Raw genomic sequence first — 19111 nt, 5'->3', positions numbered from 1 at the left:
TTCTCCCATGCCAGCAAGGCTCTGTTTGTTATTTGCATGGCTTCCTTCATTTTTCTAGCACGCTTAACAAGCTACAGCTGCTAGTTCTCCTCTTCAGGTCTGGCAACTTAGGCAGAGTTGAAGAATGGTTTCCTCTTTTTATTCAGAAAAGGAATTTAGCTCCTTTATGGTTCACATAGGAGCAAGGGCATTCATATTGTCATATTATCCCACTCTGAAGTTTGCATTGATAACATACTTCTCTTTGCATGAGAGAGTCTGTTTTAAAAAATGACCTATTTCTCCTTAAATAAAAAAAGATCTAATTATAAAGGAAATTGCCTTATTTGCCCTATTTAGATATTCTTTATTAGATATTCTGTATTTTATTCCATCTGTAGGCAGACATAATTTCTGTATCAACCAAATAATCACTTTGATCTTTCCATCCTGTGTTAATGAAATGTAAATTTCTCAGTGAATATTTCCTTCCTCATGAAGGACCTTCTCTTTGCCAAGTGATGGCCCATTAAACCTTAGGTCTGCCTAAATCACTTGTTGGTTCCTTGTACATTACTTCCAGCAGAGTGAATGTTCTGTGATGGGTTCTGGACCCTGGACCACATATATTTTGATGGTAAAAGACCAAACTGGTCATACTGTACTTCATGTACGTTAGAAAGGGTGAAACCTGAGGTAAAAGCTCTCATATCATGTATGTCTTGGTGATACATTCTGTATTACTGAAGTAAGGCACTTCTTTTCTAAGGCCCATGACGAGGCAGTATGCTTGTTTTAACATTTCCTTTTTATACCTTTTGTGCATTTTACTTTATTGCTTTCTGCATGTTACTATTTTGCTGCTGAATGCCAGTCCTCCTCTCTCTCTATTGTTTCCTATTTTTCTCTATGTTAATACTCCCAATGCCCTGTACTCTGGGGAAAATACAAAAATTATTTCAGCTTCTGATTGGCTCTAAACTGCTGTGCAGTGATCCATAAAATCAAAATTCTTTGGTCTAGCGTTACAAATATTTGCCTTCTGGTGTCTTTTCAACCATTGCTGATGCTTGAGCTGCTGTTATTTCTCTTACACAATCCAGTCAAGGAAGTGGGAGATATTGTAGTGGGATTAGGCCACTCACTTGCTTATACTTTAATATTGGTAATAGAGCATCAATTAGCTAGAAATATATGTGCTTATGGAAGGTGTTTTTCTTTTCTTTCTTTTTTAAAAAACCAACCCCTGTAAATTCTCTTTTCTGATTAACACTGCTTGTCTGGTGTGTGTGTATACACACACACACACACACACACACACACACACACACATTGTAGTTGACAGTCCAGTATATTTGCATTTTGAACTTATATGGTCAAAACATCTTAACCAATTCCCCTCCCCCTTCTTTCATTTGAATGTCACTTTAATTGTATTGTTCAAAATGTCTAATAAGAAACTTAACTATGCCTTTTTAAATTGACTGAAGTTCTGCTCTGAATTACTCCTAATACTCTAGCCCAAGGTGGCCCACCTTTTCATAACAAGTGGGCTGCAGAAGTCCTTCAACAGAGAACCCACGGGCCGCACACTGCCTTGCCACATGCAGGGTGGGGCGTGCAAGGCCATACTTTGATACAGAAACATACACAACCTTCTTGCTGCTTTCCCAAAGCCAGTAAGCGAGGCACTGAGCTTTTTGAAGGAGGCACTAGAGCGCTCTCGTCTCCTTCCCAAAGCTGGGAAAGCTCTAATTAGGCTTCGGAGAGGAGACAGGAAGACTCTAGGACCCTGTCAGAGCCCTCGTGCCTCCTTCTCAAAGCCCAACACCTTGCTTACTCAAGGCAGCACAATGGCTGCAAGGAGGTGGGGCATCAAATGTTGCCAAGGCCTGCCAGAAAGGCCTAAAGGGTGTTGGACCATCCTGCTCTAGCCTGTCCCTGCTATTGCCCCAAGGTACCGAGTTACTATATGATCCTACAAGCGTTGACTGGAAGGAGCTGGAGAGCCCTGGGGTAACACAGGCATTGGTTTCTTTGTCTTGGTTCACACATTAGTTAAAAACTATAGTTAAATGTGAATACGAAATGTACAAGTTCACACTACCGAAAATTCTTGCTCCTCTCTTCCTCTGCCCTTGCTGCTGCAACACTGCCAGGAAATAAACCAGAATCTGGCAAGTAGTAATCTCCAAACCTAGTCTTATGGTTTGTTTCTCTTCAAACCAACTGTGAGCTGTTACCAAGGTTTGTTCTTGGCTTACTTGTTCTTCAATAGTGATGTGGAAACGGGGTGTTCTGTATCTTAGGACAGAAGCAGTTGAAAAAAAATGTATTGGCTGTAATATTTGACAGCATCTAAAGCATCCTAACACTTCCTTAGAAATACTGGACCTTCAGTGAATCTATAATTCTTTTTCCTTTTTCCTTTTTTGTATCTCTGTAAAGGTTTATTAGCTTGTGATTTTAAGGAAACCATCTGGATGTCCTGGGCACTTCACATAATGTACTTCTTCGCTGTGCTATGCAACTTGGGCAATTAAAGTACATATTTAATCCCCAGCTCCAGTTTGTACTTTCTGTCTCCAAACGAGATTCAGCTTTGTGTTCTACTTGGAAAGAATTCTCAGTAATTTATGGACACCTCCCTCCATCCCCCCCAAAAAAGCTGTTCTGTTTTTCTTTTAAGAATTTTTTTCTCAACTTGTGGAATGTCATTTGTGTTGGGGGACAAGGAGATTAAGGCAACACATTATGTAAAGGAATATATCAATATCTTCTGTACCTATAATTATATAATATTATATAAAGATCATAGATCATATTTTGTTACATTGTGCAAAGTATGAGCAGGCCAGGGCTGAACTGATACTACCCTTGCTGGTGCCTTTCCTGGGAAAGTCAGAGGCTCACTATGTCAGGTTCCTACTGGAAGACCGGACAAAAGATAGAACGTTGGCAGTGGCAAAGTTTTTATCGGTGGTTGCAAGAACAAATGAGCCCTATATTCCAAACAAAGTGCTTGATTAACCTGGAGGTAGGCTGTATGAACTCTGTATTGATTTGTAATGTTTTGTTGGGTCTCTGGACCGTAATAAAGATAGTTGTTGTAATATTAATATTGGGCTTTGGGAGGAAGTTTGTTTTCGTGCTGCCCCAAACTAATGCTGCTTTTTAGTACAGGCAAGTAGGGTGTTAGTAACAGAGCTCTAGCTTTGAAGGCAGAAACTGGCTGATCAAATGGTACCTAATAACTTCTACTTCAGCTATTCATGTGACTTAGACAAATCATGAGGAAAAGGGTTCTGTTCAAGTTCTTGTAATACATACTGAAAAGTTACTTGATGTATGTTGTTACTTGATGTATGATGTTTATTGAAGTATTGTGATAATGTTGAAATTAAGAATTATTGGTCTATAGTTAACATTTTTTGTGATGTAACTAACGTGTAAATTCTCATATAAGCATAAAGACAGAACACAAATACTCACTACCAGTGCAACTTAAGTTATAAGATTTGCTTGTCTCTACTTTGTAATAACAACATTAATTTTACATTAATGTAAAATTCAGGGAAATAGTAAATGCAAGGCTGAACAGATCACTTGAGATATCCCCCCCCCCCAATTATTCGGTAGCTCTGGTGCATTGAAAAGATATATTTTTTAATTGCATACATTCTGCTTCCTCTTTTATCATTCACAAACTCCTTAGGTGGAAGAGTTGATGATGGCTATGGAGAAAGTAAAACAAGAGCTGGAATCTATGAAAGCAAAGCTGTCCTCTACCCAGCAATCTCTGGCTGAGAAGGAAACCCACTTGACCAACTTGCGGGCTGAGAGGAGGAAACATTTGGAGGAGGTCCTGGAGATGAAGTATGTTGTAATATTTCTTTCAGGCCTTTACTCTTGTCTTCCAGGTCTTATATTAATTTCTGTTTGAAAGTGTTCCTTTATCACAGGAGTCATTGCTTCTTTTCTCCACTTTAAAAGAATGGATGGTGTAGTCTAAATGTGTTTAGGAATACAGGAGAATCTTACAGAAACCTGGCTTCCTCCTCCCACCCCAGCCACCATCACATAACACCTCATGCATTCAAGTGCATTCCTATAAATGGATCCTACTATTTGTATTGGCACTCAGGCACGTTTGCAAACCCAACCCCCCAACCCCCCCCCCCCCGATTACAGTGGAAGATACTTGAATTAAATTATCACATTGACGTGGAGGCAAGGTAAATGCATTTAAGGCACAAACTCTAATTAGGAGGAGTGATGGGTTTTTGTGAATGGGGACAAACACCATATTGGAGCTAAGGAAGGAGAGAATGTAAGATTCTATTGGATTTTCCATTTTAAATTTGCTCGTTAATTCCTAAATACTTATAAGCAAGTTCCACTGATTTACTTGGAAGTGAGTACTTAGCAGTCTTCAGAGAGGCAGTTATCTATTTAGAGCTGCATTGGCAAGCGCTGCCAGCAGATCATTAGAGGCACTTTTAGTTGTTTAGCCATCCCTGAAGAGAAGGAACATTTTTATTGGCAGAGTTAACAGTGATTTTGGTTTTGCGAGCCATTATTTATATTCAGCTTTCCTGTTAACATCATTGCCTTTTATTTTATTTTAGGGGTGGTAGGAGAGGGAGAGAAATTAAGATAGAAAAGAACAGTTTGTGCACAATGGAAAAATGGTTTTGGGGGTCTTAGAGATGGAGCATGAATTACTTTATATTATGAATATTATATTCAGCAACCTGATACCTGGCACTAGGACACTAAGAGTCTGCTTTTTTAAAAAAAGTTTTTTTAATAAAAAAATACTGTTGCACTATAAATTTGCCTGCTTTGAGAGCTGGTTTGTGAGGGGGAAGGGGAGACCCTAACGCAGGAATCCAAAGCAACATGAGATATGTCTTATAATCAGTCCTCTAGCAATGTATTTGTCTGCCAAACTGCTCTGCCAAACCTCATTAAAATGTATACATATATGCATGCTGTGTTGTATATCCTGGAATGTTTTTGAACTTGGAGCTTTGGAGCATTCACTGAAACCATGTCTCTTCATTGAAAACCTGTTGTTAACTAGTTAGTTACTGCTGGGAAATAGCTGAAACTAAAAACGTAAGTCTCAACACTTCCCAAAGCCTAAGCCAAAAACATCTCAGAAACGTTTAAATATTTCAGTCTGGGCTGGTACTCATTGTGGGTGCAACTGAACGTGGTTGTGTTGCTGAGAAATTATAAATGTGTGTTTTTCTGTTTCTTGGCCCTTTGCACTAGAATGTATTAAAAATGTTATGTATTGGAATGAGCAATATCTATGGATGAGTTTCCTAACCTATACCAGTGAGAATGACACATTAAATACACTTACTGGGTTTCAACTTGGTTCTTGTGTAGTATGGAAGTTTAGAGTAATCAGAGGTGCAGTTTGCTGGGGTGTTGCAGTCCATAACAAAACACTTCTCTGACTTTGGGGTAGAAGGGTTGGTGTGAGTGTCAAGAACTGGCAGGATTCTGATGAGTGTGCACCAGGGGAAGGGGAGCTGGAGTCCAACTTGGGAGAGAGGGGCAGTGGTGTGTAGGGACCCGTACCAGCCAGGAGGCAATAGTCAGAGGAAGGGTCAGCCTCAAAGCTGGAGGGTGGAACACAGGATGGGTAGAGAGAAGAGGAGGAAGAGACAAGTCAGGCAAATGAAGGGTCAGGTGCTCTCCCACCCTTTCCTGCACCACTGTATCCCAGAACCAGAAGGTAATTGAAAGGTGATGAGCAGAGGAAGTTTCCACGCAGGTGCAGTCTCTGGCTGCATGCACGTAGCCCGTGAGGGAAAGGTATATAAATTGGTGAAGGGGGAGTGGTCTCCTGTTGCTGCAACTGCTCCATAGAGCCTAGACCTGGGAATAACTCCCTAGCCGTTAGATTGGTGTGTGTAGATAACCAGAGCTGGAGAAGCGATTCTAAGTGTTATCTTTGACAATAAATAGTCATGTGCATTCCTTTGGCTGGGAAGCCCCCTTGACAGTGGGTGGGAAGAATATATGTTTGGCTTCTTTTAATCAACCTTGAGCAAGGAGATAAAAATGCTGTATGGGTAGGGAATAAATGAATCAATTTTGTTTCAAACTAAAATTGGTAGCGGGTCTAGAATAACGGGTGAGGCTGTAATTGTTCTTGATGCAGTTACAGTGGTACCTCGCAAGACGAATGCCTCGCAAGTCAAAAAACTCGCTAGACGAAAGGGTTTTTTGTTTTTTGAGCTGCTTCGCAAGACGATTTTCCCTATGGGCTTGCTTCGCAAGACGGAAACGTCTTGCAAGTTTGTTTCCTTTTTCTTAACACCGTTAATACAGTTGCGACTTGACTTCGAGGAGCAACTCATAGAACGCGGTGTGGTAGCCTTTTTTGAGGTTTTTAAAGACTTTGGTGATTTTTGAAGCTTTTCCAAAACTTTCCCGACACCGTGCTTCGCAAGACGAAAAAAATCGCAAGACGACAAAACTCGCGGAACGAATTAATTTCGTCTTGCGAGGCACCACTGTACTTACACCCACCCTTCATTCTGGGGCCAGTGCTTAACTTGTAATTGCTTTTAGTTTACCGCTTCCGCCAACCCTGTACATAGGACCTCCTGGGTTAGTTTCTACCTGTCTCTTCATTGTTATGGCTGGTTTCTTCATATGTTCCTTGTAAATTATTGTTCTCCTCTGTGCAAAAGGTGCAGTTCCTGCATTTTCTTTCAGACTGGGGGATCAAGAGATTGCATGTTTTTCTTGCTTGGTGGGGGAGACAAGCGGTCCCTTCTCCTGGCAAGGCTACAGATTCTTGTCCCTACCTAATTGCTCCAGTGGGAAGCACCATCCCGTGGGATTGCTGACCAGCAATCAGAGAGTAAAGAAAGTAAGCATGGTGAATGGGTGGCTACTCATTAAGCCTTCCCCACTGTACCACAAGTATGATTTTTCATTGGTTGGAAAGGTACTGCCCCTTAAATTCACATCAACTTGTGTAGGTCATTTTTTGTATGTTGATTTGAAGAGATTCTGAATTACACTGTAGGAATGGGAAGTACTGCATACCTTTTGAAATAGATCTGAGTAGCCACAAGTGCCCACAGTACTCCAGTAACCACAACCACATTTGATTACATCAAAGCTTTTCTTGTTCATGCAAGTTAACCTGTAAAAGTCAGAAAATATATTGTCCACTTGCTCTCTGCACTTTTGCCTGCATTTCAAACCACTTCTTTTCTTGGAGTTACTTCTGTTCTCTTTGTTTTTACATTTCAAGCCTCCAGCTACTGGATAGCTCAGTCAGTAGAACATGAGGCTCTGACGCTCATGGTTGTGTATTTGAACCCCATGTTGGAAAAATGATTCCTGCATTGCAGGGGTTGGGCTAGATGACCATGGTGGTCATTTCCAACTCTATGATTCTAAGCATTTTATTATTATTTTTTTGCTGTCTAGAAATAATTTTAATACTTCACAAATGAAGGCTTGATCAATAAGGTATAAGTCTTAGCAAATGGATGGCTTGCACAGTTGCCAGTCTCTGTATCTTTATACTTTGCATATTAAGATACTAAGAGGGTTACCATTTTAAAACATAGAAACTTGCACTTCTGATACATTATATCTCAGTTTTAAAGAACTATGAAATACTGTATTGAAAACCCCAACTTTGTTCACACATTGCTTAATTTGAGAAGTGAATACTGATATGTGGTTTTCCCAGTTTAACACTTGCCTTTTGAAGCTACTTGCTGTTGCATTTCTCCAACAAAAAAATTAATCATTAGAGTTCCATGCTGTTGAGATTGGGACATTATGAAATGGTAGGTGTTTTGTGTGTGTATATATATATATATATATATATATATAGATTCCAAATTGCTCTTTAACATGGAACATCACCACAAGAGAATAATCATGGAAGCCATCGAGATAGAGAAACACCCTCACAACATGAACAAGCGTGACGACACGTCCCGCCTGCCAGACATCTGGAAATTAGCCCTCCCCACAAAAACCGACACCAGAACCAGAGGCACACAGAACGCCATCACCAATCAACCTCACCAGACCCAAACCCAGACCCTCTCCACAGATAAATTACAGACACCATCCAGTAGCCAAACCATAGTGGCACCTCCGGATGCTGCACCCCCCTGCAATCCCTACACAGATCTGGCTGGCACAGGGCACAAAACCACAGCTCGCCCCTATACACGAAGCCAAGCCAGAGCACAACTAAGTGCAGTACAGCCATCTTCTCAGAAAAACTCTTCACAAGCTCAAGAGGTCAAGACACGAAAGCTTTAGCAACTAATCCACACCTAATGACCCACCTAAGTGGTACTCAGAATATCACTCAAGAAATCACTCAAGATATCCCTCAAGTAATTAAGGAACAAAAGAAGAAAAGGCACACTAACCTGGGAACTTCCTCTCTGCCCAGAACGTTGGAGGCTATACACCACACCCCCTCAACAGTATTTATAGGAACTCAAACACTGAGATCCTGCTCTGTTCCAGTAACAAGAAGCCGAAAGCACCAGCCTGAAGATGACGAGTGAGACCTCGTCGAAACGTCGCCTAGACACCCCAACTCTTACACGGGAAGACACCCGAAGACACCAAAACCTGCATTCCTGTACCCGTGAAAATCTACGAAAGCATATATATATATATATATATATAAATTGTACGTAACAGTGGCCCTGTTTACACATAACACTATGCCAAACTATGACTTAGTGTGACTGTGTGGGCTTCTGAGAAGGAGAATGAGACTTCTTTGTTCGTCCCTGGTTCTTTTAGTTTTGTGCGACATGGCAGCTAAGCCATGGGTTGACTTGGTATGTTGTCTGAATGTGGGCTTGCGGTTACACTCTCTGCTCCTTAACTGTGAGCTGTATCCCAGGTTTGTTCTTGGCTACGGCTCGTGGTTAGGGAACAGAGAGCTTTGCCACAAGCTCAGGTTGGGTGACATGCCAAGCCAAACCTTGGCTCAGCTGCCTTGCCATGCTGAGTTAACCAAGAAGAGCAGGGCAGCTGCAAGCTCTTCTACAGGGGGCAGCATAATTGTGAGGTCCTGGTAAAAACATATTTTGGCTTGCCTTGTTGTACAAATGAGGCCAGTGACAATTTAACCAGCTATTATTATAGTTTAGGGCAGCTGCGCTGTGAATATAAAACAATATAGAGTTAATGGTAAATATGGAGATGTGATTTTTAAATAAAGTGCCTGTAAATAAGACCTCCTTTCATCAACCTGGACAGATTTCTCTCCAACACATTTTTCTTTAGCTGTTAGTAATGTGTACATATTTAATCCAGATCATTTGTTTTTGTACTCCACCTAGTCCAAAAAAAAAAAAAAAAGGATTTCTGTTCCAAGCAGCTCTCAGATACTAAACTCTCGAGTACTGTGGCTCACAGTTACGTTATACTACACTTCATGATAAAAATCTCTGTATCTCATTATGTTTTGAACTCCATGGTCCCTGAGAATAGTCCTATAGAGAGAATGCACTATACTATCTAAATGAGCCATGACAGGCTTGGGAGCAAGACCAACGGCTGAAAAAGTGCACCAGGTGGTGTTAAAGGGGTTTGTTCCACTCAGTAATTGCTCAGGCTGTTAATGTTGTAGGGAGGAGTGGGGAAAGGAGGTTCTTTCTGCCAATCACTTCCTGAGGATTTAACTACACTATATTCTTGTTTCCATACCATTTCAGGGGAGTCTCTCTCTCTCTCTCTCTCTCTCTCTCTCTCTCTCTCTCCTTTCCCTCCCAGTCTCCTTTCTGGAACTATTTTCTACAAGGGTGTACATGAACAGTGGGGCGGTGCTGTTAAAACTGGGTTCTCACTTTAGAGCGATGCTGGAAAAAGCTGGCACATCAATTCCAGTCGCAGGTTGTTGAGAATAAAACCCCTCTTATAATGTTTTAATCTAGTTAAAAACTATAAATATTTAAAGTGGGATGGAGGACCCTAGTCAGGAAACATTTTAACCAGAACAGATGTCTGCATTCCAGTCAGGTTTACACAACTTCAGGGTCATTTTTCCTCTCATATTATTAGATTATAAAATGCTTACAGAAATCTACTTGAAAAATCCCATCTGCTTGGAAGCATTTATTTTTGCATTAGAGTGCTGGGATACTACATTTGGTACTGTTGCTGGAGGTCTGAAGAGTTCACTCTGGGTGGGCACATGTTCTCCACTTTATGCCAACCTTCGTGTAGAAAGGAGCTTTTGGGAAAAAGTGATTCGTTTGGGAGGCTGAAACTGTATTTGCATATACATTTTTAAACCTCAGCAATCAACCAGGTTCTTCCTTTTGCTTTACCTATTTCAGCTCAATCCTGAATAGTTAACTTCTCTAGCAGCTGGGTCATACCTCTTATTCCCTTTCTCCCACCCCCGATGTGGAACATAAATTTTGCCTTTTAGCTGACAGAGGGAGGATGAGGATTGGGAAAAGGCAGGTCCCATTTCTGGAAAATAGTCCAGATGCCTGTGCTCCAGTTAGGGGTGCTTTTTACCATCTTTGTCTGGTATATTGGCTATGGCTGTATCTGAATCAGTTTATCTTGGCCACAGTTGTCCATTCATTGGTAACCTCAAGACTGGATTACTGCAATTTCGCTCTGTAGGACTGCCCTTAGCCTAGTCCACAAGTTAGACTGTTGATATGGGCAGATAGCTTGCAACATATGATGCTTCTGTTAAAACATCTGCACTGGCTGCCCATATGCTACTGGGCCCAGTTCAAAACTGTTGTGTATATACCCCTGAACAACTGGGTTCCAGAATACCCTTACATAGCACCTTGTTCACTGAGAGCTTGCGGAGTGCTGTTAGCCGTCTTACATTGCTCTTTTGTTTATGGAGAGAAGGAAGGAGCATCTACTTATTCTTCTCTCCAGTGCTTTTTTTCAAAAAAAATGTTTAGGTGTACTCTCATTTTGACTCAAGAAAATCACGATTTTATAGTTCAAATCAGGAAAAATAAATACAGTAAATGGACAAAAGTACAAAGATTCACAAAATGTTTAGGGGTATTCTGCATACTCCCGGGGGGGGGGGGACTGCTTCTCTCCATCCTCAGCCCCAATCATACAGGCAACTGTACAAAGGTAAGAGACATACCCGTTGCTCTGCCAACTTTTGGCACTGGCTTCACCCACATTTTGCCTCTAGTTTCATGCACCACTGTATGCGGCCCCTGTAAGATGGCCCACAAGGTAAAGTGGCCCTCAGGCTGAACAGGGGTCCCCACACTTGCGCTAATTGTAAGCAAGGTCAGTTACATTTATAGTTTCTTCATCCTTCTCTCTCCTTCTGTGAAATTTCCTGACTGTTACATACAAGTCAGTCCAGTTTATTAAAGGGGGATGACTATAAGTCACTTTTGATTTCTATCTGCATATGTTGTTAAGATGAATCAGTGTTCCTTTATTCAATCTAAGATCAACACTTTATTTCCACAGATTTCATGTACAGATGCCTGTAATCATTACTGGCAAAATAAATAATTCATCCCTTTAATTTGCAACTTTTGGGATCTACATGGACCTTGTTTGGTTTCACCAAACTATGCATGTTTTGCTTTCTTTTGAAATAAAAAGCATCACCAGTTCCTCAGGGTGTCATTTCCCCGTTCATAAATGTTCATAGCAAAACATTGATGCATATAAATCATGTTAGTTTACTGCATATTTCATTAAGTATAGTCACTCTGTTGTTTAATAGAAGTTCCAAGTTAGAATAGTATTCTATCTTACTGCTCTATATTGTGGATTTAATGTACTGTGAACAATAGTATCTTTGAGCAGTTCTAAATCCTACCCAGAAGACATTAACTTAGTTAAAAATGTAAAGAGGGAAATCCCAGCGGTTGTTCTGCTCATATAGTGCCCTGTGATATGTAAGTCATCATTATTTTTCAAGGGGTAATGTGACTTGGAGACGAGAACGAGGAGCTTATATACTATGTGCACTTTCAGAGTTCATTCCAAATTATTTTGTGAGTTAGACCTTCTTTCTGGTGGTAATGTAGAAGTTCATTAGCTTTTGTTTGGATTATTAAGGGTGTGTTGTGTACTATAATAATTTATGGCAGGTGGCATAACACACCTGGAAAGATTAGGCTGGCTTGCCACAAACTCCAAAGGATACATTTTGCATGAAAATACAGTTTTATGAGCAGCAGCAGCAGCAGCAGCAGCAGCATGACAAGGCAAACATTAAAATATCATGCATGAGGGGGGAAATTAGAAACTGTACTTTTCAATGTATCTACCAGTCCAGTTTCCATTTTAGTAAAAATACAGATTTATAATTTACAGTTTGCATTCTTTAAAATTGTAAATTTTGAAACTTAGTTTTTTATGCAAGATAGCATAAGGAGTTGGTACTTTATTAGGGATCCAATATTTTATGTCTTTCTCCCCACCACAATCATCTCATATTGCTCCACACTTGTTCAACTGCAGAAAGATGCATGGACCTTGTGAAGTATCAAGAAGGAAGTATCCTATTACAGGTTTCTATCCTGTGGCTTGTTGTATCTGCCCTTTCAGTGTCCCTCAGACTTGACCTCTGACTCTGCCAGCAGATACCTTGAAGCTAAGCAACCAGAGCAGGAGGAGGAAGTACTATGCTGACCTTGCAGCCTTTGGCTGCTAGAATTGGAAGCTATTGTTTGAGTCTAGACTGCACAGAGAGATACTTGGGCAGTTGTTTGCTGGAATGATTTGTAAATATTTATGGCTGAAAACTGTTGATACTACTTTTTCCAAAATATCTACACTGTGTTTGGGTTTTATAGAATCTTTTGTTTATGAATCAATTTGTTCTGAGAAGTACCTTGAAGTGAATACTAGTTAGGCAGAAAACCAACAAGCCATTTGCCTTATTCCAGGAATTATATGCTTTACTAACTCTTAAAAGCTTTGAAGTTTTTGGATTTCTATTTTATGAATGACTGGGAGGAATTCATTCTGTTTCTGGTTTTTTTAAAAAACTACAGTGGTACCTCTGGTTACGTACTTAATTCGTTCCAGAGGTCCGTTTTTAACCTAAATAAAAAAATTCCTTCCAATAGCACCTTAAAGACCAACTAAGTTAGTTCTTGGTATGAGCTTTCGTGTGCATGCACACTTCTTCAGATACTTCAGATTCTTCAGATGTGTATCTGAAGAAGTGTGCATGCACACGAAAGCTCATACCAAGAACTAACTTAGTTGGTCTTTAAGGTGCTATTGGAAGGAATTTTTTTATTTTGACTATGGCAGACCAACACGGCTACCTATCTACTACTGGAACGTTTTTAACCTGAAACTGTTCTTAACCTGAAGCCCCACCTTAGCTAATGGGGCCTCCCACTGCTGCCGCCGTGCGATTTCTGTTCTCACCCTGAAGCAAAGTTCTTAACCCGAGGTACTATTTCTGAGTTAATGGAGTCTGTAACCTGAAGCGTATGTAACCCGAGGTACCACTGTATATAGTTTCTCAACTATCTTTTTCCTTGGATTGTGATTGAATTGGTTTATACAAAGATTTTTGTGTCATATTTACTTCTTTGTAGAATGCTTTGCAAGTTTTCAGCTTCAGTTTTATACATATATGGCTGCTTCCTATTTTGGAATGTCGTATGCAAATTTAGCCTTGAAATGTAGCCTTCTAGACACTTGCAGTAACAATTCCCAAGTTAATACCTGCTACTCCAAACAGCAGACAGAGAATGGCATAGTCTAAGAGGGACACCAAGCAAGGCTTCTCTATAGCACATGGGGAAATCAACAGCATGGGGTAAAAAAGAATGGAAGCATAAATTCCATCCTGCAGGTAAAGCTCAAAATCAGCAGTATTTAATGTAGAGCTGGAGGTCATCTTCTGGAAGATTAAAGGTTGTTTGGTATAGAGCTACCAAATTTATTTGGTTTGCATTTGTCCAAAAATGAAGTAGCCTGCAGATACTAATAATCGGTTAACTCTCTATTTACAACGCAAATCACTTCAAGAAACTTCACTCCAAGGCTTCACTTTAGTGGTCTTGACCACTGTAGCTTATAGCTTCTTTACAACATGGAATGTATGACTAATATTTCTGCAATGGGAGAAACGGAATGTATAGTGATGTTTCGAAAGCTGTTTCGTCTGTTACACCCTCTTCAGATGTTGTTTTGCTTGCTTTTTACCCTTGGAAGAAATCATAGGTCAAAGAATCCCTCTTGTAAATAGATGTAGCTCCATTGCTTGAATGTGACTTAATATTCTTGTTCATATAAGTGTGCTAATTCACCTGAGATGTGGACTAAACTAAGATCAACTCCTGCTTTGTTTCCAACCCAGGTATACTGATACCCTGCAACTGCAGAGGGGGGAAAACTAATTCAGAGAGTTCTGTGCATTCTTTTTCATCTAAGAGTATTCATTTCATATAGTGTGTATCAAAAAACCTTTTATAGTACACAATTTTTGATTTATTTATTTTTTGTGCGTGTGTGTGTGTGTCTCCAAGTCTTGGTTAAAAGTTGTATTTTAAGAAGAATAGGTCAAAATCTATATGTAGAGATCACCCACAGTGCCAGGGTGCCAGCTAGTACCACCTGCAGTCTCTAGGAAAGGTATCAGTAAATACCCCTCAAAAATCCACAATGCATGAGAGTCTGTTTATTCTTCCTGCTCAGTTCATCTTTACACTGGCTTGGTGACTTTTACATTGAAACCCCCCCTTTAATTAGGGCCACATTTCATTAGATACCAGAATTGGATACCCACCTTTCCTTCTGCTCTGAACAGAGAGATGCAAATATCTTACCTTTGTGAGCAAGCATGGATGTGGCTAATGTATGCCTCTTTTGTGTTGATGGGTGGGGCATGCCCACACCATTCTGGTTGCCCTGCTTCTTTTTCTGCTGTTGAAGTGAGATCCATTGTATTTTGTACAATACCTTGTATCACAGGATTTGATATGAGATGGTTTAGAATAATAGTGTTCAAAATATCACAAGAATACTGATATTGTGGGAGCAAAATTACATTTGTTGTAATGTGAAACACTCAAGTTCTCCTAAATTAGTGGCTTCAGCAAAGTGTTGTAGATTTGGGTAAAGCTGCCAAATTTGGAACAATGGAAGTTGACTGGCTAGAATGCATTTGTATACACTATTGGTTTTGATTCTGGCAGCAACCATTTGTTGGATTTGTGATTATTTCTGTTTTAATATATATACATACTATCATTATTGTAGTTAACAACTATAAATTCCCATGGATCATATTCTGACCTTTTATTCTGTTGTAGCTTGAAAATGAAGGCTTCCGCCTTCCCAAGAAAACAAAATGCTTTAGGGCAGAGTGTTTCACTGTAGCATGCAGCTCGTTGTTTTGCTTTGAAGCTGACAGGGGTGCATTGCTCCTCTGCTTTTATTATAGTCAGTCTTTAACTTACAGCCCTCTTTTGAAGAAATGGAGTAGGGGAGCGTGAAAAAATAGGGTGGTATTCTGGTAGTTCACAAATAAAAATGTGGGAAAGATATACTAATATGCAAAGTTAACTTTAGAGCAGAGTATAATTATTGATGAAGAATGGAAGGAGGTTGAAACACATATTCAGAGCATTTAAGTAAGAAGTTATGATGGCCATTTGACTAGTCAGATGAGGGACAGAGGAACAGACATACAGGGGCTTTCCCTTCATCCAGTCTTCTGCCCCACCAAGGTGCCCGAGTTAGCCATATCAGTTCCCAACTGAGTCCACACATCTTGCTTTTGAATTACAGGTCAAGTTCTCATGCAGGACTTGATCCCAGTTAATCACACTGATCTGGTTTGCATCACTGAGACACGGGTGGAAGAAGGAGCCGGTGTCTGTTTTGTACAGTTATGTCTACCAGGTTTCTCAGTGATGTAGCAGCATAGACCAAGTGGTCAGGGAAGAGGGGTTGCCATTGTCTGTCATGAGCCCTTGCCAGGTGGCCTGTTCAACAGTCTACTAGAAATGAATAATTGCAGATATATTGTATCAGCAGCAGTACTAGTCTGCAGGGTTTATACAAAGGCAGGCAGGAAGAAGAGAAAATAGTAACTCTGCAGGAGCAGGAAGCCTAGTAGAATGGTCAGCTCCTCAAAAATTAATGGATCCTGGTGGATTTCTCCTGACTGAGGTGACAGGAGCTTCCAAGGGATAAGGCTGTGGTTCTGCCAACATCCTCGCCAATCTGTAGAGTACAGAGGGCCCAGGTAATGGAGCCAACCTCTTTTAAGCATCCTCTTCCTTCTTGCAGAGCTCAGAAAACTCCTTGGTTCACTGGGGAGCTGGAAGCAATGAAATGAAAGGGAAGACAGCTAAAATTATGGTGGAGAAAGACTCACAAGTCTTTCTGGATGCAACTAAGACCTCATATTAAGCCTATTATGTATGTGGCAATGATAATGTCACAAAAGTCTTACTTGTCCACTATTATTGTGTCTGCACCATACTGTCCATTGAAGCTGTTTCATGTTGTGAATGACCTATTACACATTGGCCCTTGGAATGGGGACCAGTAGCATATATGTGCAGGAAGAATAGACCCCCCCCCCAAAAAAAACTTGGCAGCTAAACATTTCAGAAATTTAGGAATACTTTGTTTTCCTTTCTCATTCTCTTGTAACTGAAGTTCCTGGATTTGGGCACCAGAAATATCGAAAAGGAGCAGAACCAAATTTCTCCCCAGAAAAAGCAAATAATACATCTTCGGAATCTGATTACCCGTTTTCAGTTACATCTTGGTGGAGCTGGCAGGCTGGAGTCAGGTTGATGACTCTGTTAGTAGCAATAGTGCTTTGAAAAAACTCCATCAAAACCTAGTGCAGTTGGCAAGAAACTTATGCCTGTTCTGCATTTTCCATTTTACTTAATTTTGTTTCTAGATTTTCAGTAATGTCCATCTATTCTACTTCAATCCACTCTTCATCCTGTGAGTGATAAACTAACTGGTTCCTTTTGTAAGTGTACAGGAATGTGCATGCTTGCTAGTTTTTTTGATTTCTTTTTTTAAAAAAAGCTTGTTTTAAATAACAGTTCTTTCCTGATTTGCACAATTTTAGCCATCTTATAACAATGATTTACTTGTTTGTTTGGAAGATGCATATCCCACCTTTTGACTATAAGCGCTCTCAGACAGATCTTGGATTATTCTCTCACTTAATTTTGAATAAGTATTTTAAAAAGCACTAGGCACTGTGCAATATATGATCTCTACAGAAAAAATACTCAAGTAGGCTCTCCGCCTAGCAGCAATGTCAATGATTATAATGGAGTATATAGGGTGGCAATCTCCAGGCCTCAAGCCACCAATGATTTCATTTTCATGTTCTAGTTCTAAAACTTAAAGCTCCCTAATACCATTTTTTAAAATGCCCTTTCCCACTGTGCCCCCCTCATTGTGGTGGCTGTATAAATGCTATGTGTTAGTCACCCTCTACCCTAACTGGCTTGATTGGCCTGATCAAAGCAGGCAATTGGGTGTAGAGGGTTAAACAGTGCCCATCTGTTCTGGATTTGCTGTTGCTGGAGGAGGCAGAAAAGCCAGGAATTAGTGAGTGGCTTAGTCTTTTTTCTCACCATTGGCAGCTGACAGAAATGCTGATGAGGTGATAATGAACTAAAAAGTCTGCCCCTTTGGCTGGGTGGGAAGGGAACCCAGACAGTGGGCAAGTCTCACTCTTGGCCTTGCCAAGATTTCCCCCTTTTTAATAGAATCTATCTAAGGCAAAAGTTAACAGGTATACTTTCCTGGATGCAGTCAGAAATGTAACTTGCCACCAACAGGTACTTGAGGAAATGCATGAAAATATATATCCACTGTGTTCTGCATCCATCAGCTGGAGTTACCAGACAGCTTGATCAAGCAGAGGCAGTGAGGGAAGTGAGGTCAGCATGTGTGTTTATGAAAGGCAGATGCATAATGTTACTTTAACTACTGAATATATTTTGCAGAGCATACAGTTTACGTTATCTGGATTTTCTGGAAGTAGTTGCAAGCAGTCCTTAATCTTTACATCCAATTGCCCCACATTTCCAATTTAATTTGCTGCATTTCTACTGCTACTAACTTTTTCATGTTTACTTAGGCCACAGCATACTAGGTGATGTGTGAAAAAATTGTGGTTAACATTGGCGATGTCGTTCCCTCAAAACCATTTGGCTCTTTTCCTGTTGTGTAATTTTCTGCAGCCTCAAATCCTAGCACTTTAGATAACTCCTAAGAGGTACTCTGTGTGTGTACACTTAGATTTGTATCCTACACAGCCTTCAAGGAGCTGAGGGTCGCTTATAAGAGGTTATTGGATTTTATCTTCATAACAACCATGATAGGCTAGACAGAGATAGTGGTTTGCCAAAGGCCACCCAGTGAGTTCAGTGGCTCAACAGAGCTTTGACCCCGGGTTTTCCAAGTCACAGCACTAGTCATTGCATCATGCAGTGTGACTCTGAATACCAGATGCCAGAGAGGACTCTTGTCTTCATGCCCTGCTTGTAAGCTTTTTGGAGACACCATAGTTGGAAGCAGTGAGATAGCCTAGATGGACCCATAGAAACAGGTCCAGGGTACCTTAAGCGCCACCATACCCTGTACATCCCAGTTATAGTGAAGTAGCGTTATTAGCAGTCTTCCATAGAAGCACAACTTATATCAATTAGAAGTTGTGCGGTATTGTGGGCCCAACTCTGTAGAACACCCTCCCACTGGAATGCAGACAGGCACCATTTGTTGAGTTTCTGGTGCCTGTTTTTTGAGGTTTAATTTATGTTTTAAATTTTGTGCATTGTGTGTTTTTATTGTTGTAAGCTGCTTTGTGACCTAGATGTTTGAAAATCAGAATATAAAATTTTAAAGCGCATGAAAATAAAACACCTACTGGCCTATGGTAAACAGTCTTATATAACTCTTTAATTTTTTTGATTAGACAGTCATTTTAATGGTTTTCTTTTACTGTTCTTATGCTGTTTTATATTTTATATATTGTTGTATACTACCGTGTTATACTGTGTGAACTGGTGGTGTATAAATACTTTTATTTTATTTTTATTATTTTAAAAAATAGCTCTGGTTGCTAAGATATGCAGCA

General features: G+C 40.2%; 1 protein-coding gene across 25 annotated transcripts in view; it reads left to right on the top strand.

The window, feature by feature from the left end:
* Positions 1 to 19111, top strand: part of ERC1 (ELKS/RAB6-interacting/CAST family member 1) — a 161416-nt gene that overhangs the window by 91586 nt on the left and 50719 nt on the right. For all 25 annotated transcript variants that reach the window (XR_014516241.1, XR_014516242.1, XM_083461763.1 and 22 more), the window contains one exon: positions 3695 to 3855. Coding sequence is in view for 23 of the 25 variants with exons in the window: in XM_083461763.1 (XP_083317889.1) it covers positions 3695 to 3855 (161 nt within the window). In the remaining 2 variants the exon portion in view is untranslated. The remainder of the gene's footprint in view (positions 1 to 3694; positions 3856 to 19111) is intronic.

Source organism: Podarcis liolepis (genome assembly GCF_965112155.1).
Source record: "Podarcis liolepis genome assembly, chromosome: 10".
Taxonomy (NCBI): domain Eukaryota; kingdom Metazoa; phylum Chordata; class Lepidosauria; order Squamata; family Lacertidae; genus Podarcis; species Podarcis liolepis.
Note: the sequence above shows the minus strand (reverse complement) of the source record. Positions and strands in the feature narration are given on the sequence as shown.